Source organism: Harpegnathos saltator, unplaced genomic scaffold (assembly GCF_003227715.2).
Source record: "Harpegnathos saltator strain DR-91 unplaced genomic scaffold, Hsal_v8.6 scaffold785, whole genome shotgun sequence".
In the NCBI taxonomy this organism is placed as follows: Eukaryota; Metazoa; Arthropoda; class Insecta; order Hymenoptera; family Formicidae; genus Harpegnathos; species Harpegnathos saltator.
In genome coordinates this window covers 1,122,036-1,144,462 of record NW_020230632.1, presented here as the reverse complement: position 1 = coordinate 1,144,462, position 22,427 = coordinate 1,122,036, and the positions used below count along the sequence as shown (strand labels likewise).

The 22,427-nt window shown below is 55.3% G+C and overlaps 1 protein-coding gene across 2 annotated transcripts in view; it reads left to right on the top strand.

Moving 5' to 3' along the window:
* Nucleotides 1–22,427, top strand: part of Shrm (shroom) — a 130,828-nt gene that overhangs the window by 77,233 nt on the left and 31,168 nt on the right. For both annotated transcript variants that reach the window (XM_019840408.2, XM_025306524.1), the window contains exons 2-7: nt 2,203–2,595; nt 3,317–3,629; nt 5,358–5,597; nt 5,772–5,926; nt 6,139–7,041; nt 7,163–8,926. In XM_019840408.2, coding sequence (XP_019695967.2) covers nt 2,237–2,595; nt 3,317–3,629; nt 5,358–5,597; nt 5,772–5,926; nt 6,139–7,041; nt 7,163–8,926 — 3,734 coding nt within the window. In that variant the 5' untranslated portion in view covers nt 2,203–2,236. The remainder of the gene's footprint in view (nt 1–2,202; nt 2,596–3,316; nt 3,630–5,357; nt 5,598–5,771; nt 5,927–6,138; nt 7,042–7,162; nt 8,927–22,427) is intronic.

The following is a 22,427-nucleotide window of genomic DNA, read 5'->3' as shown; positions in this document are numbered from 1 at the left end:
GATCGCTGCGCTGCGCTGTGTTGCGCTGCGCTGCGCTGCGCGCTCGGCTGTCTCTCCGGAGCGTGTCTCGCACGAGTCAATGCGCAGGAATTTCAAGCGCGTTCATCGAGCCTCGTTATTACCCCCGGGGAGAGAGCGGAGGGAGGGCAAGCCGTAGTCGATAAATCCGCGCTGGCCGCGTGAGCGCGCCCGCATTGTATTTCGAGTGAGCGTAATTTCGATATTTCCGGCGTTACGCGAGCACTTATTAGCGGCCCAGCTACGTACTTGAAGCGCGTACGCGCGATACACGTACTTTCGCTCGCGTTGCGATATCGCTTCAACATTTTACAACACCACCCACATGGCAGCGCTGCCGAGCTGCGCGTGCGCGCGCAGGCACGCGGTATTGCGTGCCGGATTTCTTGCAATTAGAAGCCACCGCTCCTACAAAGTTGGAAACGCAGGGTCGCGTGGGCAAAAATCGCCAGTTTCAGATGCACGCAGGCCAGTCGATTCCAGGAGGTTTCGCCGCCGCCGCCGCGCACGTAAGGCTGCACAATTTTACCGTTCTCGCGAGACAACGAGAGGCAATCCGCAAGGCTCCCTCGCGGCTTCTTTCTCTCCCTCCTTCTTCTGCTCCTCTCGTGACGCAAAGTGCCATGGAAAAACGACGCTCGCGGAAACGTTGCCATCGTGAGACAGCAGCACGAAGGCGAGTCGAAGGTTTCGTGCCGTGTAACGTCGTCGTCGTCGTCGTCGTCGTCGTCGTCGTCGTCGATGTTGCTCTTGGCAGCCCGGAAGTAACTTTGTTGCGGAAGAACGATCCTCGCGAGAGAGCGAGCCAGCCGTGCGTTTCCATTTGGAATCGCGCCGCGGAAATTTTCGGCACCTTCACCGACGCGGGAAGAGAGAGAGAGAGAGAGAGAGAGAGAGAGAGAGAGAGAGAGAGAGAGAGAGAGAGAGAGAGAGAGAGACGCACGTCTCCGGACTGGCATTTTGAAATTTCTGATTAATCCGCGACGGATGAAAAGAAACGGACGAATGGAACACTCTCGCGCGCCTTTCCGGTGATATCTCTCGCGCCGGGGATACCGACACGGCTTCTATTTGACTTTTTAGCATCCGTGTTCTTCGTTAAAAGCTGTCATCATTCACGCGCCCCGGAGACCCCTGACTCGGAAATAGCGTTATCTATCAGTCTCATCAATCACCGTCGCTGAGAGTGCGCCTCTATTAACGCGACTCATTACTCCTCTGTCGCCCGACAGTTAGCCGCGCGCGCGTACCTGCGTCTCTAAACTCGCCCAAAGGTTAAATAATCGGCGGTAAGAAGTTTCCCTCTCGGATTTTATCTGCCAGCCGAGACACGCCTAGCGGCTGATCTTACAAGCTCGTACTTATTAGCAGATAATGTAATTCTTCCTGCGAACAGGGCGAGATTAGCGCGATGCCGCCGGTACGTCTGTGTTAACAGTGATTATTTACTCGCTCGTATATCCTATCGTTCCTATCGTGTCGTCGGCGAGTCTCCGCGAAAAATGTAGCGCGTTGGCATTTCTGCAAACACACGGGGAGAGAGAGAGAGAGAGAGAGAGAGAGAGAGAGAGAGAGAGAGAGAGAGAGAGAGAGAGAGAATCTTCCCGGGAAACGTCAACATTCGTACGCTGGAAAAGTGCTACACTGGCTTGTCTCGCTAGCGAGTAGCACACTTTTCAGTATTATTATTATTCAGAAGACGGCGTGACAAACTATCTTGAGAAATTGTAAATTTTCATATTGAGACTTTAAGCCCAACGATATCTGAATAACATGTAAACTCGGACTTGGGTGTGAATATATATCCCGGTTACGCGATTTACAGTGCGGCATTAAAATGATCCGGTAAAGAAAATTCCGCCGTGCAGGAATAATCCTCGAGTGGCGTCGAGTGACGTCAGAACCGCAGGAGAGACCGCAGCCTCGGATCAGGATCCGCGGCTCGGTCGGAAACCAAATCGACACCGAGGATCCGATCCGGTAGTATTGCGATTGCATACAGACGGAACTGACGGAATTGATGAAACGTTAGCGTCGCGTTTAATTTGCATGCGCAAAACGCTTCTTCCCGGCCACGGTTCCGTTATACTTGCGCTCTTATAATCGCTTAATCCATTTTGCGCGCGCGGCCGTCTCTAATCTCGGCGATTTCATCTCACCGCTTTTAATTTTCTGCCCACTTAGGTGTATCCCGGATGGCGGGGACGTCGGTTACACGATGACGGAGCTGCAACCGTCGCCGCCAGGATATCGCGTCCAGGATGAGGCCCCAGGCCCAGCTTCCTGTCCCCCGGGGTCCTACAAGTACGCGAGCCACGGCCACGGGAGCGAGACTGCCAATTTCAAGAGTGCCACGTCGTATTCTCAGGAAGGCTATGGCCTTAAGCAGAGTCCGCCTCGACCGGTGGCTCCTAACGAATACTATCGTCGCAGAAGCGACGGACGCAGAACCTCCGGCGCGGAGAACGATCACGAGGGTGGTAGCGGCGGTGGCGGCGGCAAGAAGACTGCAGCCGCGGTTGCCGGTTACAACGACGGTCACAAGAAGAATACTCCGGGCTATAAGAACGACAGCGGGTACGTCATTCGCTCTCACGCAAGCTCTTCCCTTGGTCTTTAAAGAGCTCTCTCTCTCTCTCTCTTTTTGTTCTTTCCTCCGTTTGTAAATTGTACGACTTCGCTATAGGGAGGAGGGGGAGGAGGGGTGCACCGATGGGATCGAGCGCCAATAGTGAAATATCGCATTTTACCTAGTAGTAGATCCTCGTACGATCCTTGAATCGCGTTGGACGTTTCATTTCGTATCCTTTTGCACCCGAGGGGATTTGTCGCAAAGCGCGGAACAAATGCATCTATTTATTCACACGCACTTAACCGTCCATTTAGCCGAGAGAATAATCCAACGATCCTGGTTCTCTTTCGTCGCAAGCGCCGAGAAACTTTCCGCGCGACAAAGCGACAGAGGGAACACCGGCGCGATTACGCGTCGACTCTGCCACGTGAATTACGGCCGTTTGCATACATCCCGGTGCAATGAAGTGGTTCAATGACATCGCGAGCGGCTCGCAACGTATTACGCGTGATTCATCGGGCGGGACGCTAATAAACGGACGATCTTGCGTCCGCGCGCGTAATTGTTTTCCAGGCAGCGGGACGTTGCGTCACGCGCGCGCGACGCGCCGTGCTATTTCTGTTGCTGCTGCTGCTGCTGCTGCTGCTGCTGCTGCTGTGGCGCTGCTGATGCGCGCAGCGTGCCTCCCTCATACCTGTCGCTCACCACCTCCCCGTCTCGTTACAGGTACAGCGAGAGCCTCGGATTCGACAGCTTCACGCTCGCCCTTAACGAGAGAGACGAAGCGTCGCCACCGCCGACGCCGCCAGTTAGGGATGCCTCCAGTCTCAAGGGCGTTTGCTACGGCCCGGGACACGAGAAGTATCCGTCGTGGCCGAGCGCGCCCGAGCGACACCCCGACGAGGATATTCACAGCTCCGCACACAGCGGCTCGCATCGCTCCAAGTCCTGGACCGACCATACCAACTATCCGAAGGAGAAGCCAGCCCAGTACACCAGACCACACACGAAGAGGCCGAATCCTGCGTTCACGCAGCAGGTATACCCTCGATAAGAGTCTTCCCCTCCCTCTCGTCTGAGCTCCTCGGGTCGTATTGCTTTTACACACGAGAGGTAGCGCCGTCGCGGCGGCGTCGCGATTCCCTGCGATTTCGAGACGCGCGTATCGTCGTTTCGCGCGCGCGGCTCTTTCTCATTCTTGTATTTGTATATTCTTGCATTGTTACTCTCGCTTTTTCGCTCTTCCGTCAGCTCTCGATCTTCAATTTCGATATTAATCCCGACGACGAGAGTCTCAAGATGCCTCCGTGGGGAATTTGACGCGACATTTTTTCACACGTCACTGGACACGTCTACTGCGTGCGTGCGAGCGTGCGTGCGTGCGTGCGTGCGTGCGTGCGTGCACCTTCGCCTCGCGCGTCTGGCGAGAATAGCCAGACGCGCGACGATCGATGAAAACGAACAACGAAGTGCGATACGGGCGGCTGACGAGAAGCGCTTGCTCTACAATCCTCGACGATCGAATTACACTTGCGAAAGGCTTTGAGCTCCTTCTGCCACTCTTGCTCCGTCGCTGATTTGCATCAGCCCGATTCCTCTCGCGATTCAGCCTGCCGGCCGCGCTGTACGTAGAATTCGCCTTGTCAGCCGCACTCGATTGTCTCGCCGCTTGTGAAATCGAATCTCGTTTACATGACGTCCGAGTGGCCCGGCGGTGTTAACGAGCCACGAGGTGAGCTTATCGCTGCGCGATTTCCTCGCCCGCGCGTTTGCACGTCCCCGTCGCCGTCGCCGCCGCCGCCGCCGCCGCCACCATCCACGTGTTCAACAATTAAGGGAGCCATACATGAGCGCGAACGTGCCGTGTCGGGGGAATCGGGATCACCGCGGGGCAAGACCTTGGCTGTACGTATTGTGTGCTGCACCCTAAAACGCCGCACACAATTAATCTCCCACACCACCCGCACACCCTCCTTTCTCTCGGTGACATAATCGTCGTCGCCGCGCTACCGGCTTCCCCAGAAGTGGGTCGTGGTATTTCGTCGCTCGGTCCGACCCGCATCGCGCCTTAAATTCCGGTATGTACGGTAACTCCGGGTGTCGCCAGACGAGAGGGAAGAAAGGATCGGAGAAGGATGATGCCGGAGCGGCCCGCGTCTCGCTCTCTTTTTCCGAGACCGGACGCTTGGAGCTTCGTGTTAGATCATCGCGAGAGTCTCCGTCGCTACGACCGCACGCAATTAGTCACCCTCTAGTCCCGATACGTATTTCGAGATCGGTTCTTTTCTGCTTTTCTCGTCCTCCCCCCTCCTTACTACCCCGGGACGGAGGGGCGCGCGTGAGAGAAAGAAAATTGTATTAAGCTCGTGAGTCATATAGAATAGGTTCGGTCGGAGGCTGAGTCGTTGCCCGCATTACGGGCGAATGCATCGCCGTGCGCCGTACGAATATTTCTCTCGATCGGCGCAAGGATCTGTGAGATATCTTATACGTTATCGTTCTTTATCTCTCTCTCTCTCCCTCTCTCTCTCTCTCTCTCTCTCCCTCTCTCTCTTTCTCTCTCTCTCTCTTTCTCTCTTTCTCTCTCTCTCGCGCGCGCGTGCGCTACCGTCCTACTTTCGGCCGCGCGCTGCTCCATCCGCGAAGCGGGATGCGAGAATGAACACCGCGCGATAAAAGTGCGGCCGACGCGCGAGCGCTACTTTCTCGATACGTCCGCGATACACGTTCATAGTTTCTATTACACTGCAAAAATTCAATATCGCAGCTGAAGACGGTAATGGAGCGTTGCGAGAAGATCCCGGCCGAGACTTACGAGTCACGCAACCGAAGTAGCGTCGAGGAAGAGCCGAGGCTGTGGCCGCGCGTAGACCGCGAGGGCAAGGCTCTGGGGGACGCGGAGTACGTGGTCCCGTCGCCGCCCGAGCGGGAACAGCAATCTCAGACTTTGAGTCACGCTGACCTGGAGGCTTACGTAAGGAGCTACCAGGACCCACAGGTGTCTCAGGTGAGGAGAGGAGCTCGAGCGAAGGGGCGCGGCGGAGCGTCGACGCGACGCTCGATGATCGCTTAGTTTCTTTCTTTTTCTCTCTCTCTCTCTTTCTCTCTCTCTCTCTCTCTCTCTCTCTCTCCTGCCCTGTATCGCGCTATCGCACTCACATCGCGCTTCCTTGTTCGTCAGGTGGACCTCTACCGCGAGACGACGTTGACGCAAGCGGGCCTGGAGGAGTACACGAGGGTGCAGCATTCTCAGCAGGCGAGCTACGCGCAGTCCGAAGGGTATCACAGTTACGTGTCCAGCGTGGACTCCACGACGAACACGCCGTTTCTCGACAGGTGAGAGAGAGAGAGAGAGAGAGAGAGCGAGAGAGAGAGAGAGAGAGAGAGAGAGAGAGAGAGAGAGAGAGAGAGAGAGAGAGAGAGAGAGAGAGAGAGAGAGAGAGAGAGAGAGAGCGAGAGGGCGATCGCTTTTGCGCATCGGCTCATTAACATTGAAGCGTTTCGTAACGGTGTTCGCGACGCTAACGAGAGATTACGCTTCTTGTCAGATTGAGGAGAGACAGCGAGGCGGTGGCGCAAAGGCCCGTGGCTTCCTGGGAAGACACCTCCCGAGAGGGAAGAGACAGCGTGGTGACTACGTCCAGCGGCAGCGCGTCCAGCAGCGAGACCCTAAAGTGGCACGGCTCGATGTCGGACGTCAGCGTGTCGAGCGGCATGCCACCTCGCCAAGGGGCCTCGGATCGATGGCACCACGGCTCCATGTCGGATGTCAGCAGCGTGAACGGCGGGATCATCGGCCAGAAAGCCAGCAACGGCTGCCACGAGAAGTGGCAGAGCTCCATGAGCGACGTCAGCACGTCCGGAATGGGCCCGACGACGACGACGACGACGACGAAGGCCAGACACAGCGAGAAATGGCAACCGGACAAGTGGCAAGTAGTTTCGATGAACGACCGGAACAAGCAGTCGCAGAGCAGGCCCAGTCTGCCGGCGGTGATCAGCCATTGCGCCACGTCCACGTCGATCCACGGCGATATTTGTCATACGTCGAGCATGCGAGAGAGCAAGTGGCAGGAGTCCAATATCGACGACGATGACGACAACGAGTCGTTGAGCGACAGCAGGCCGCAGGCGAATCAGTGGGACACCTCGGGCAGAATCGAGAGCGACAAGTACGGCCAGCCGATGCCGCAGAGCCCCACGCGCCAGCAAGTGGGATCCTCCAGTCCGCAGAGCCCTGACAATTGGAATCCCATTCATGGATCGATGTCCGACGTGAGTCAGAGCAGCGGGCTTCAGTGCAGCAAGCAACTGATCGCTCACAGCGCGAGAGTGCAGACTCCGCAGAGGCATCATTCAGAAAGCGTGCTCTATCTGGATCGTGAGCGCAGCCAGCGGAAACATTATGCGGTCGGTGTGACGCAGTCGCAGGAATTCGCGCAATCCTCGAGGTATATACGTCAAACCCGTCTTTTCTGTCTCGCATCGCCTTCTCGCCCAACTCGCTCACTTCCCCGTTTGTCGCCGTGTCACCAATTAATGCGAGTCGCAACGTTCTCTTTTTCTTTTCAGAACGGCGCAGCAACCGCAGCTCTCGGTACTCGAGCGCATCAACGAGCTGGAGAAGCAGCAGCAGCAGCAGCAGCAGCAACAACAAATGCGCTACACTTACCTGGACCCGGAGAAGCGCCACAGAGTGTCCGATCCTACCCTCAAAGCGATCCAAAAGAAGGCGTTGCTGTCCTTCTACGAGAGACATCATCATCAGGCTTCGTGGCGGTCGGAGCCTCAGCTGGCCCAAGGGCCCGCGCCGACGCCCCACAGTCCACCGCCGCAGCCACCTCCTCGACCAAGACCAGCCTCGTCCAGAAGAGCCAGCTCCGCGTCGGATTACGCCAGCGGCGCGTGGCGGGAGAACGCTGGCAGATCGCAAACCCAGGGAAACGGCGATTTGCCGAGTCCCAAGCATCAGCACAGCAACAGTTGCGGCAGTCTGTCGACGGATCTGCTGGGCCCGGTAATAGTCGGGCCGGCGATCTCGATAGACGACTGGGTGCCCGAGAGACCGCCGAAAAAACCGCACTTGAAAAACGCCTGCAACGAACGCATGCCCAGCCCCGACTTGCCACCGCCGTCGCCGCCGACGGTCACGGAGAATGAGGTCCACGACTGCGACGATCCGCTGCCACCTCCGCCGCCCGAGCTCAGCGACGATTGTTTCGCTGAGAGTCCGCGCAAGTGCAACAGCAGCACTAATAATAACGGGAACAACAGCGTTCACCATCAGACGGAGGAAACAACAAAGATCGGTCGTGAAAGGTCATGCGAACGACACAAGTCGGAAAGACACTCCATGAAGAGATCGAAGCACAGCGGTAAAAGAGATCACGAGAAGCCCTCGACGGGCAAGTCCTCGCCGAGCTCGACGAAAACGTGCGCGCAGGAGCAGGAGCAACAGCAATTCGTGAGATCGTCCGCGGCGCTGAAGCACGTGGACTCGGAGATGGTGCTGGAGAACGGCGTGTCGGCCGGCTTCGCCACACACAGGATGGTACCCACTGGACGTTCCAGTCTCAGGTACCCCTCCACTCAGAAGCTCATGGTGAACGGCAGGATAGCGCCGACCAGACGAATATCCGAGGATAGGCCCTTCTCGTCGTCGAGGCCCCCGGCCCAATTGCCTGATCTTATATCGCAAAGATACAGCGACTCCGGCAACCAGAGGCCCGCGCCGCAAGTGCCGGTGGAGCCGAGGATCATTCGGCAGGAGTCGATGCGAGCGGACGGTACGCGCGTCGACGTGTCCGGTTTGTTGAGAAACGATTCCGGCCAGAGACTCAAGTCCTCCTCGGGCCAGAGACCCCAACCTCAAGTGCCTAAGAACACGGACAGAAGCGCCGGCAACGCGAATCCAGCGTCGAGGCCGAATTATCTGCCGGTGACGGAGGCCACGAAGAGCCCATCCAAGTACTTGAAGAGCGGTAGCGCTCACACTTTCTTCATAGGCAGCCCCGTGAAAACGGGATACGAGGCCAGCTCGAAGCTATTCCCCGCGGACTCGAGTCCGCAAAAGTACCACGAGCCGCCGAAATACGTTCCTAACCATCACCAACGTCCCAACGACGTGACGCAGAGGAATTACTACGCCTTGCCGCCCAAGTACGTTGACTTGCCGAAGCAGAAACCTCAGCCGCAGTGCCCGACCGACAGGTACAGCAGCTCGGGCTCCTCCAGCTCGCCGCCAACGCCGCCGCCTTTAGCGCCGCGACAGAACACGCCCGGCAGGAAGTCGCTTCCGCCTCCACCGAGACCCGCTCCGTTGCACGCTCATCAAGGGTAAGTTTAGTCGCACGTTGCCTGCCTCATCATCTTGCCTCGATCTTGCTGCCGTCACGACCTTGCTGCACGACGCACGCGGCATCGCGTTCCGCGGCACCGCGGAAAAAGCCAGTATTTTATTGCGCCTAATTCACAGTTGCTTCGAGCTGTATAATACAAATAGCGTCCGCAATACTTATTGCACGTCCCGTGTTATCCAAAACCGGCGGTCGTATAAATCCCGACGCGGAACGTTTACAACCGTAAGCGCCACCGCGACGTAAATTACGTCATTGGAAGACTCAATAGCCACATTCACGTCCTCATAAAGTAGAGCTGTAAAATGGTCCATTGCTAACATGGAAATCGCAAAGCGAGTGAGAAGGAGAAAGGAGTCTTAACGAGCCGCCGGACGAGAGGAAGAGAGAGAGAGAGAGAGAGAGAGAGAAAAAGGGAGACGTTTGGTTTTTGCCACCACTCCAGAGAGCGGTGTCGCAAACTCGTAAATCCCGGAGGATCGCGGCGGTACCACCACCGATAGTTTGGCCAACTCTCGGATTATCCGGGGTCGTTAATTATCTTCTCGTTTGCTCGCTCGAGCGAATCGCATACATTACCATGGGATTATCATTGCGAATCTAACGGTACCCATTAGCGGACTGATTTACGAGCGTGTGACTTTTCCTGAAATACGTGCAGCGCGGCTCTTGAACGCTGCAAAAACGAACGAGTCGACCCTCTGACTTGGCCGAACCTTCCGAACGACGTGGACGTGTACGCCGCGGCACATCGAGCACGCCGACAGATTTACCGCCAAATTGCGCACCCGTCCACGCGGAATCGACGATGATTCCGCGCCGCGAGAAGGGGGAGGGGAGGGAGGGGGAGAGAGAGAGAGAGAGAGAGAGAGAGCCGCGCCGTTCTCGCGTCGAAGGTAAGGTCGCGCGGCGTGAACGCTCTCGCGAGAACGTAGACGAGTCACGCTCGTTGAGCTCGGGATCGGCGTATGCGACAACGAGTTATTAAATTCCAACGAGCGCACGCGCGACGTCGAACGCATTCTCGAAAGGCGAGAAGTCGGGCAAGGACGATTTCGACGCGGCGCGAAATCGTGTTATTGTGTGAAAAGCAGAACAAGACGTCTCTCTCTCTCTCTCTCTCTCTCTCTCTCTCTCTCTCTCTCGCGAGGGAACGACGACGACTCTGTGACCCGCCGCCTCTTTATTCATCGATCCATGATTTTTCGGGCCACGGAGCACGCGCGAGGACTGTCAAAAAGACCAAGAGAGACAGAGAAAGGTGGGGAGCGTCCAAAACGGCGCTGGCGGCGCGCGAATAGAAAGACATACCATGGCGTCTTGGTAGTCTACATAGTGCAAGACAAGAAGAGAAAAAGAAAGAGAGAGAGAGAGAGAGAGAGAGGAAGGGAAGGAGGGAGGGAGAGAGGGAGGAAAGGAAGGAAGGAAAGAACGAACAACCGAACAATCGGCCGATAGTAATTGCACGTCGAGCCAAAGTACCGCCGGCTTTTCCAGTTGGGATACAGGATGTAGGCTCGATCTCACGGGGCGATAACTCTTTTCACCTTTCTTTTGTTTCCTTCTCGCTCTGATTGGGTGACTACCTGCCACCTGCAACGCACGAGCGGTCGTCCAACTATCCGATACGCACGCCGGCGAAGATGTTCCGAACGTACGACACGGTTCGACGAACGAACATTTGACTTGCGCGCCGACCTTCGACAGGAAGGAGAGATTATCTGGCTGAAGAGAAGAGTGCCAGAACCGTTGCGAACGTTCCTCCTTCTTCTCTGTTTTCCTCTTTGCTCCTCCCTCTGTCTTTCTGTTTATCTGTCTGTCTCTCTGTCTCTCTCTCTCTCTCTCTCTCTCTGTGTGTGTGTGTGTGTCTGTCTCCCTTTAGCGCTGGATTGCGCTGGATATTCGAGAGCGCGACGGTTTAACCTTTCGAATAAACCAAGCCACGAGGCAGAAATGTCAGAAAAAAAGATTACCGTGTGCCACCACGGGCGTGTTGGCCTGCTCGTCGGTGCTCGATCATGTTCCCCACGGCGCTGGGCGATGGATAGCGAGGTGCGGCACCACGGAATAATACGCCTCGCGATAAATTAATAACGAGCCCTGACAGTGATCTCATATTTATGCCGACATTTAAGCGATGTATCCTTGCCAACGTTTTCATTAATTGTGCAAATTTCGCGCTCTCGGCTTGGCTCTCGGATAGCAGGAGGAGGGATTGTTTCGAAATCGCGGGCGCGCGCGCGCGCGACCTCGCGACTCACGACCTCGCCTCGCCGCGCGGCGGAGAAGTTACGTGACGCGATAAACGCTTTCCTTTTTATCTGCTTTTTTTCCCCTCCTTCGCGAGCACTCGCAAAAATCGACGGGAATGTCCGTGTCGGCCGGCGTAACGAGCAGCTTTCGCGCTCGCGCGCGCGCGCGCCCCTTTAATTGCGATTGAGATTTATGCAAGTAGCGGACATCCTATCCCCTTCTCGCTGTCGCGGCCGATCGCCGGGAGTTACGCCGGCGACCCGCGGCGTTATCGCTAATCCTCGTTACGCGAAACACGAATCGCCAAGTCGTTTTCACTTTTCGTCGCGTCGCCTGCGCAGGAGCGTTGCACCTGTGGCGCGATAATTGGCCCGTGAATTCCTCCCGGCCCGAACGTTACGGGCCCGCGCGATCTTGTCCTCCCCGGGAGAGTTCGGAGGATCGATCCGCAGGGATTTCGCGCCGCGAGACGACGGTCACAAGGGGCGATGCGGGGAGAGAGACATTGATTTGCGAGGCGCTCGCGGCGACCGAGACTCGAGCGGCGTGTCGCACTTAACCTCGTTTTAATATGTGGAGTATATTAATGAAAAAATTCGCCGTTCAGCCGGAGAAATGATTACACAGGTAGACGCGCCATCGAGCTGCGCAGAGCAACGCGCGAAACCCAACAGCTGCTCTCCGCTCGAACGAAATAAATCTCCTTTTACCGTATCGCACCTGCAGCCGCACGCACACGGCAGCCGTGCGCAACCGCGACCTCGAACGACACCGGGGTAGTCGACACCCGGCGACGACACGCAGTATCGTTTACACCGGTCTCTCTCTCTCTCTCTCTTGTCGTCCGTCGACATCTCCCGCTTTCTTGTTACCCTTTCTTGTAGCCGAGGACGATATTCCTAGAGAATACCGACCGAAGAGGGCGGATTCGCGAGGAGAAGCAGGAGGACGTATCGTGTTGGCCGATCGTTCTTAATTAAATGTTATCTTAATTAAATGCGTATCCTTCTCTTTCTCGCTCGGTTATAATCAATCGTAATACCCGATAATGAGAGGGGAAAAAGCTACGCGTCTACGCTCATCGGAGCGAGCGTGAGAACACGACATGTTCCTATCGATGACTCTTATCTGCAGGACGCTCGATATTCTCGTAGGTGCGGTCGCGCAAAAATGCACGCTCCGGTTGTTGCGTAACGCGTCATTTCTCGGACACGGGGAGGGAAAACGAGAGAGCAAAACGATAAAACGGCTGGCGTTTGTCGGAATAATTGCAACGGGGATGCGATAAATCGTTCCGTTCCACCAGTTGTGCGGGCATAAAAGCGGTGAAACTCGAGTTTCGCGGGACGCGAGCGCGTTGCACCATCTCGTCGGCGATCGAAAATCGACTGCCGGTCGGTCGATAATGTTATGAAATTAGAGCGGATTAGATCCGTGTTGTTATGTCGCGCGTCATGTCGGCGTGCTGCCCGCCACGTCGTACTCCGCGCGTACTCGCGCGGCTGGCTGTTGTGACCGATAACTCGAAGCGCGAGACCAAACGCCAACAATCGGCGCGGGTTTCTTCGAAGGCGCTTTTTGCGCCTTCGCTCGCGTTTTGCGCAAACGGCGACGGCGACGGCGCGGCGACGCGGGTACATTGAAACGGGGAAAAAAGCCTGCGCGCGCCTCGCAACGTCCTCCTTCGCGGCTCCGGACTCGTTTGCCGCCTCGATCGGGAACCGGGTTAATCGTATGCGATCGCGGCTAATTCCTAACGCGCTTAGCAGCGATAGTGGTAATACCAGTATAGTATCCAGATTCATAATAACGGGACGATTAACATTCGCGAGGGGAAAGTGTCGCGGTGGAATTCTTCAATTTCGCAACAAGTTGCGCGACAAGTGTGAATGGCGCTTGATCGATAGTCGTAGTTCGCGATAACGCGAATGTGTTTAACTGGGAAATATACTTGCTCGTCGCTTGCGATCCTCCGCTGCGAATCGAGTGCGAGCGAATTTTTTATCGCGAGAGAAAACGCTGGAGCATTAGCTCGTGAAACTGTTTGATGAGCGTTTGTTGAGCGCGCCCACAAATCCACACACGTTGCAAGTGACGAAAAATTTCAACAACAGCAGTTTGGGCCACTCGACGTACCACGATGCGGATTATTCGCCGCTCGAGTGCGGAGAATCGTGAAGCAAAGCTTCGCGCGTAATGTGCAACACCGGACGTTTAATTGTGTGTACAAAACTGTCGCTGCGATTTCGTGCCGTCGGAGGAACATCATTACGCTGGGATTTACTTCGACGGGCTACCGAGCACGTCGTCCTGCTTATGACTTACGGCGACTCGAGGAAACGGCCGTGACTCGAGGAAGCGCAAGTGCAATGACGACGTGACAGCGAACGACAAACAGCCACGGAGACAATAGCCAGCGACTCGAGACCGGACGACACCGGACACGAAATCACGGAACCGTCTCGGGGAACGGTATCTCTTCGCGACGACAGTCGTCCGCCTTACGACCGAATGATTAACACAAATTGTTCTTGACTTTACCGGCCAGCCTGTGCGGCAAGAAGCATGTTCCACTTCGCATGCACAGTCGCGATGAAATGGAGAGAAGAAACTCATCTGTCCGCGCACGATATTCCGCTCGGTTACGCAATCCGAGAGAAACTTGGCGATTGCATCGCCAGATTTCCGCCTCCCTGTTTTTCCTCGCATTTTTCGCCCCGACATCACAGAAATTAAGCGCCGCTGTAGTGCGATTCTGTAACTCGTTATTGGAGTTAACGACACTTTCGTTATCGTCGCGCAGCTTTTGTGTACCGTAGAAAACGTGTGTCGTTAACTGCAACAACGAGTTAAAGAATCGCACCGCTGTTGGGAAAATCGCCGGGTGAGACGATGCGACCGATAAGAGGCGAGCAACGATAAATTTGCGCTAAAGTCGCCGTCGTTAACCGAGCATTGTGTTTAACTGAAGACGCAGGTCGCAGGACTAAGTAACTCGACAAACGAACGGAAAGCCCCGTCAAATTCGACCGCGTTTCATCCGGACGGGACGATTTTTTTTTCGCTCTAGACAAACAGCCACCGTCGCGGTCTAGAAAACGACGCTCTGTCTCTTCTGCTTCCACAGCTGCGCAAACACGCGTAGCTCCTCCGTCTAGTCGCGCGACTCTTCCGCGTCGGGAGTCTACTTTCGATTAGCGTGATCGGCGCGCTTCATTATCGCGTCTCGATTGAGATCGCGCGGCCGGAATTTCCGCGACGGAGCGGAGATGCGCGTCGCGTCACTTCGTCAGCTCCGACAAGCGCAAGACGGATTTTATTACAAGGTTGCCAGGCGTCCAGATCCTAGCTGGATCTCAGTTCAGGTTTCGCCGTCAATGTCTGCAGTCGTCCAGCTAAAACTGGTCTGCATCCCGACTAGAAATTTATCTCACGGTCCTGGTCAGGTTAATCGCAATTTGGACATCAGGTCCCAATAAGGTAATACTGTCGGGTCCTAGTAAGTCATGTAACGCAGCGTGGATATCAGGACCTTAGTAAGGATTCACAGGTCCTTCAGGTCCTTATTGAGTTACCTTATGGAATCCTTATTACGTTTTTTTCCTCATTATGGCTCCTGATTACTCGCCACGGCTATATTGGATGATGACATTAGAAATAAGAAATGACACGCTGAATATTCTTTCATGTCATTTCCAAATAAAAAGATACTTGCATGAAGTAATATTTTAGATTGAGCATACTTGTAAAATGTTTCGGAAAAGAAACATAAAAAGGAATATCATTAGATCATAAAGTATCACAAGGTGACAAGACACAAAGTAGTGTTAAAGAGAAAAGTTGCGTGTCACGTTAATTTTACAACTATTTATTGACTGCTTGAAAAAGGATAGTTTCTATAGCATTTTACAAATATATTCAAGTGATCTAAAGTGTTTTTTCGATGCAAACATCGTTATATTTGGAAATGAGACCCAAAAATTGTTTTGTTAAAACTTGATAATGCAAATCACATGATTAGGTACAATGAATAAGATCCCGACGAAGACCTGATTAACTGAATCATATTATATCATACACTAGTTGGTATATTAAGGTCCTAATGTGAACCTATACCATTATAACCTTATAAAGGTCTTCCTTACTCATTTGTCGTTAGGACTGACTTACTTAGGACTACCTTTCATTCACCCTATTAGATCCTTATCAACGTTAGGTGAACCTGATCAAAATTTCTAGTCGGGATTATTAAATATCATCTATTGATACGTTCTTCGAGAAATATTCTTACAAGCTATATTTCTAAATACCTCTCTCTCTCTCTCTCTCTCTCTCACTTTCTCTCAAATTATTAAATCTTGAACCACCGAGAGATATCCTGAAAAAAAAAATAACATTTTTGTAAGCTATCTCTAGATATTCCTCAAATTCCAAATGGGGCAGCTCCGTGTTATTATTAGGGCGGGTGTTTCTCGGAGCGGTTCAATCGGCATCGTCAGGCCGCTGGTAGGTGCGCGTTACGCACGCACTGCTTCACGAGCTTAGCTGAGGTCCGCGAGGGAGTCGACGACGGCAGCAGCAGCAGCACGTGCGGCTGCCAGGGGTAACGCGCGCACCGCCGTGCTCCGTAATGAAAGCTCCGCTGCGCTCGTAAAGTTCTCCGCGGCACGGCGCGTTCGCGGTTCCTACCACGAGTCATAAGAACGGCTAAACAACGCGTAAAAAGCCCGATCATCCTGACTGACACCAAGCAACGATCCCGGCGCGAACGACCGAGCCGCTCCTCGTTGTAACTCGGCCTGAGCCGAGCCGAGCCCGGCCAGACGAGGGGGGCGACCCGACGGCAACGGGGAAACACGCTCCGATAGAGCTCGTTGACGCGCTGCGACTCTCTCGGTATCGCTGCGAGGTCGCTGACACTCGCCGGGGTGACCGCGGAGTCGCTCCCGCACCTGCAGGAAGACCCCGCTGCAGACGCAGCAAACCGCAGGATAGACCGATCGTCACGGGTCTTGCCTATATCTGTATCTCTTCTCCCCCCCCTCTCTCTCTCTCTCTCTCTCTCTCTCTCACTCTCTCGTTGAGCTCGCAAATAAGACAACGGCGCGTGCACAGTAGGTACGGTGACCGCTCGGCAAAGTTATAAATAGATGCGACATGCGCGAGGCCAGTTTGATCCCAAGCGGGACACGTCCCAGGGCTCGGTATTCGGTCTGAGGTGAAAGATACCGCCGGGCAGATCTGCCATTCCGTAAAGCAAGACCGGCCCGTGGGCCTTGATAAGTCCCACGAGCGGCGACGAGCGGCGAGGAGAAGGAGAGAACGTGTGTGCGCGCGCGGGGTAGTCGCTCGGCGACCGACTTCGATCGATGAACGAACCAGCATCGCGATCGATCGCGCTTAATACGGCCGATAACAGAGCGAGGCGATAATCCCGAAGCGAATTCGTTTCACGATCGGACGCGGGCGTGTAACCGCGAGCGGCGAATAAAAGCCACGCCGCGGCGCGGCGCAACAATCGGCGAGCGAGCGCGCGAGTATGGGAGAGTGCGGATCGAGGAGCAGCCGTCTCTAATAAAGCCCGCGGCCGAAGCCGTAAAGCGAATCGCAGATCTCGATCTAATCGACACCGTCGGACGAGAGAAGAGGGAGAGAGGGAGGGAGGGAAGGGAGAGAACACGCGGGTCGATACCGCTGGAAATGCGAGCCGCGCTGAGAGAGCTAGCGGAACGTCGAATTTATCGGGCGTTATCGGCCAACGAAAGGGAGCGCTATTAAGGTAACAAACGAGATCGTTATACGCCCCGTTATATCCCCCGAGATTGTTTATCCGCGCGTGCCATCGGCGGACGTCGGCGGCGAGTTTCAGCGCGTGTATTCGCGCCGTACGTAACACCAGAGCTCCGTCCAGGCCGGCCCCCGACTGTCCAGGGTCAAGCCTCGACCGGAATAGCGGCCGTCGCGCGGATCACGTGCCACGTACATCGGAAGCATCCAGCGTTCACCGGAATAGCGAATGACATCAGCGGGAGTCGATAGGCGGTCGTATAAACGCGCGTCTTGTCGCTCGCTAGGTAGCCCGGTTCACAACACAAACGTGAGACCTAAAGGATAACTATGGACCTCGCGCGCACGTTCCTGTGTGTGAATACGCGTTCTAATACGCGCGGCGTATTAGAATTTCAGCTGCTCTGGGAATTGTGTTTTTGTCGCTTGGTATATTAATTTACACGCTCGTAATCATGTCAACGTAGAAAGAGGGTTCTCGTGAGAGACACCGAATGCCAGCCAGGCTGTTGCAACGACTGTGGTAACGGTAAACTTGACGAGACTGGGTTGAAACGGAAATTAAAGTGACCCGCTGTATATGAAAATTTCTACGCGTCATTATAGTCCATTTCAATGTAATCCGCTGGTTTCTCTCGCGCCTCATGAGCTTACGACGGCAATGGCAGCAGCGGTACGTGTGCTGAAACGAGTGACAAACGTTCACTCCACGGTGAGGCCGCGTTCGCTCGATTTAAATATTCGATTACTCGAGCGTATCCCACAAGTTGTCTAGGCTCGCGCGGATAACCGTTGAAAAAGCTTCCCTCCCCACGGAGCGGGGCGCAGGTAGTTATTAGCGGTCGAGATTCGAGGCGCGGACTTTCCCCGGGCTGCGGCGCGGCGCGGCGCGCCGAGCTTCGGCTCTATTACGATAAGGGGAAAAAAGGTATCTAGGAAGAGCCTACCGTTGGCCCCGTTTTCGCAATCTGTCATTCCGCTCGCAGGAACGAGAGCGAAGTGTAAACGCACTTTCTACGGCGAGCGTTGTCTCGTTCCTCGCGCGCCGCGGAAGTGCATTGATAACCAGCCGGTCTCGCGCGCGCGCGCGCGCGCAGCCGGTGCGCTCTGATAAAGTACGAGTACAAGTTAGCGCGACTCGGTCGTTCCGACGGCACGGCCGTAAAAATGCCGAGAGGCAATTTGAAAAGTCGCGCTAATATCCAGCCGGCTTGGAAGCGCGAATAAATAATTAAGCGCACGAAACGAGCGCGATCGCGCCGCACGGCCGTTTCGCGTCGCGGACGATGTCGGCTTTCCTCTCCGAAGATTTAAAGGCGATCGGCGCGACTTTTTACGCCACACCTATCGGCGTATCTCGTTACATCGATAAGCGTATCGATGCATCAAAAGAGAAGAGATACGGCAGAGGCCGAGCCTCCGCGCGCTCCGTATCCCTCGATGACTCGGTGCCGCAAATATTTTTTGTGGCAACTCCCAACGGTTCTCATACCGTTAGTCCCGGCTATCGGCTAATCTCGAGATGCGATGCTTTCAATTACGCACATCTTCGGCTGCCAATTACTCGTATCTTTTCCACGGCTCGCTTATTGCCAAAGCTTGTCGGACGCGTTGTCGACGACACGTTCGACGGGTGATCTCCCTCTGTGACCCTCTGTGAGACAGCACCTGTCCTCTGTTTCTATCGTTGAACGCACATTTTTCACATCGTGCATATGTACATTATTGCAACATCGCGCGTCTCATTCCATTTCCACGCCTGTTTCCAAGAGCGCCTGTCGTGACTCGACTTTGGAAAGCTGCCCGCCTAAATTTGGGACGTCGCCTCTCTTCCGTATCGTCTTCCACGAAAGACCAGCCTTTCGACGGCTGGCAAGAATAGATGCCGCGAGACACCGTCGCTCACCGACCGACCGCGACGAATTCGCCAATTTTTTTTCGGGGCCTCTTATCGCGCGATGTATTTGCCGCGATGTATCGCGCCTCTTGTACGCAGCAGCGGCGGGCGCATAAAAATAACTGTGCTCTCTCATCGGCGGCGTTACTCATCCGCGCGCGACGCGTACGTAACGCGAGATTCGCACACACGTTTTTCTCGGAACGTCGTAAAGACGTCGGCAGGCAAGACCTCGGCCACTTGATATTCCCGATCGACGGTATCGACGAGTACACATGTATACTAAAGCATCGCGATAAGTCGCGAGTATTATTCGTTGTTGGCCGCGCAAATGGGCTTCGCTCACGAAAGATCGCGCAAACATGCCGCGGAATCGGGCGCATCATCTTCGAGACGAGCATCAATCAAGGTCTTGCGGCGGTCTCGATAGTGGCATTTTTTGTTTCTCCTTTCTTTCTCTCTCTCTCTCTCTCTCTCTCTTTCTCGTTCCCCGGACGTCTCAATCGTTCGCTCTTAATAATATTCGAAAATTTCTCCGCGAGATCGACAGTGTCGAACGTCGCGCGAGTCGAAACGAAGGCAGACGAGACCGCGCGAGCAGGAAGAAGACGCGTGTGCGTCTTTTTTTGCGTGCAAAGTGAGAGTGCGAGAGGAGGGCGGGTAGAGAGCAGAGAGAGAGAGGTTTGAAATCGCGAGGCATACCATCGGTACGGTTTACACGATGCCGATGTACGTCAAACTCACTTACCTACGACAATCGCCGGCGGCTGTGCCGGTTTTCTGTCTCGGGACGAGCGAGCGAGCGAGCGAGCGAGCGAGCGGGCTCCGGTCGCGATCCCCGGCGAGAGCGGAGACCTGTTATTACACGGGAATGCGAAAAAGGAGGACCGGAGCTCTCTTCGCGGATCGAGGAAACTGTTAAAAATGTTGAGCCGCTCGCGCGAGCGCCCCGAGACCGCCCTTCGCTTCTAATAAACGTGCGAGCGAGCGAAGGAGGGAGACTCGCCGCGAGTCGTATATATACGCGCGCTCAACCTTCCGCGCACATCTCGCGGTTACACGACTCGATACGCTCGGAGACATCGATTATCGAGCGCGACGTCGATGGGGATTGAATTAACGACGCGATCCTGCGCGAGCGGACGCTCTCTCCTTCCGCGAAAACGCGTCTTCCCGCGGGACATCGCGCTTGTTGCGACCGTCCTCTCTCTCCCTCTCCCTCCCTCCCTCCCTCTCTCCCTCTCTCTCTCTCTCTCTCGTGCGCGCGCTTAATTTACGGCTCATATTGAGCATCCGAGAATCCGCTCTCCTCTCTACCGTCCCGACTGTAGCGATCGTTTTTCTTCTCTTTCCTTCTCTCCCCCCTGCCCCTTTCCCTGCGAGCGGCCGATGATCACAGAGCTGAGGAGAGCGGATCGCGGCGCGAATGACGTTTACCGCGTCTCCGCGAACTCTGCTGCGCGAAGGCGGTCGGTCGGTCGGTCGGTCGGTCGGTCGGTCGGCCGGCTGGCGCGTCTCTTCGCGGCAATAAAGTCTCGCTTCCTAACTTCGGCAGTTGTAACATATAAATTACAGGGTTCGCAGCTACTCGACCGGTCCGCGCTCGTAACTTACGAACGTTGTCCTCCTAGGACGGCGAGTTACGACTGCAGATGTTGCAGGCCCGCGGAATCACAGCTCGCGCGCACGCGAGAGAGAGAGAGAGAGAGAGGAGAGAGAAAGACCGCGGTCTCCAAGCGCGTTGTGCAGCAACTCGCGAAGTGATATTCGAACGCGAGCGAGCGATTTCGCGATGTGCGCACCATTCACACTCGCGACCTTGCTTTTATCGCTGATACGGCATATTCGACGCCTGACGACCGATCCTCCGGCTTCCTGGCTGCGCGACGAAACCGAGGCATCCTCGAATCGCGACTCTATCAGGGGCGCCTTAGACACTTAGATTAAACCGGTTCCCAGCGGAGGCCGCATCTCTCTGCGTCGTCGGTTTCCACCAGCCAGGTGGAATGGTAATGTCCGCTCAAACTGTCAGCGGTATTAACGTGATTCAAGGGTGCGAGCATGTGCGTTCGCCGAGCCGTTTACACGCGTACGGCCGGTTGCGATCGCCGCGGCAGATAACGCGACACGTTGACCTGTCGCCGCGATCATCTCGATCAAACGAGTCGCTCTCTTGGTATGTACGCTAGTACGGTAGAGAGAGAGAGAAAGAGAGAGAGAGAGAAAAGGGAAGAGAGAAATCACGTCTCGCTCCACGCACTTTCCTGCCGATCTATCTCCGACTTGTATCTCCTCCTCTCGTAAAGTGTACGCTCTTCAACTTTCAACTTTTCCACCTTGTCGCGCATCCACGAGTTCAAGCTTGTATTTGTTGTACATCCGTCCTTGAAGGACTCGCCCTAGAAGAGCGGTAAATACACTCCTCTCTGTCCTTCCCTCCCTCTCTCTCTCTCCCTCTCTCTCTCTCTCTCTCTCTCTCTCTCTCTGTCTGTCTGTCTCTCTCCTCTTCCACCTCTCCCCCCACTTTCGCCATCTCCCCCACTTATCAACCCCTCCACCGACGCTCCGAGAGCCGCGCTGCGACTCATTCCGTTGATAGCGTTCGCGGAGCGAGCACCTCGTGCGCGCCGATCGGGCGTTCTCGAAGCGCGTTCGTGACAGCTGTCAAAGTAGTAGGCACGCGGTCGGAAGGCCGAGAAGTGTGCGCGGAGCGCGCAGGTGCATCGCGTGGTCGTCGGCTCGGCTGGTCCGCGAGCGCGTTGTTCGCCGCCGCGTCGTTGCCGGTGATCGTCGGCGAAGCAGGTGCGAATGAGGAATGACAACAGATGTGTGACTGCTTTCGGCATCGATCGGCCAGTGTCGGACAGTGTGAGGGCGGGAGACGCGCGTCGCCGGAACCGGCGTACGATGACCTGAGCTCCCGAGGACGGCGGGGTCTGCGGCTCGCTCGTCGGACAGATGTTGAATCTGAGTGTTTACAACCTAGTGGGCAGTATCAGCACAATGGTCTTCGGAAGCAATAAATTTCGGATACGGAGGTACGACGCGAGTCTCGAAGCGACGTCGTCCCGCCCCGCGAACGCTCGCTCCCCGAAATAGCCGTCGCAAAATGCTCTCGGTTACGCACGCTGCCTTCGCAACGGCTGCTCACGCGCGTCACACACACACACACACACACACACACACACACACACGCGTGTACGAGTTACAAATATATATTTACAAATACCGCGACGATATATGTTTACAGTAATATAATCGGAATGTCCAAACAGGTTTTCGCATCGATTTCCTTCTGACTGCAGTAATCCAGTCAGAAGGATTTTATCCGTATCCCTTATTCGCGTGCGTATCCGCGTTTTGGCGTGTCGGTCGCGCGTTTTGCCGAGAGGGAGCCGGAGGATTATATCGAGTGCGACATACTCGACGGGATTATGCTTTATAGATACGAGTGGGAGTGTTCGTGACAAATCAAGCGATCAACCGATGGGATCTGTCGCTTCGCTCACGCCGGTGTGTGCGATATATACACATTTTTCCGCTT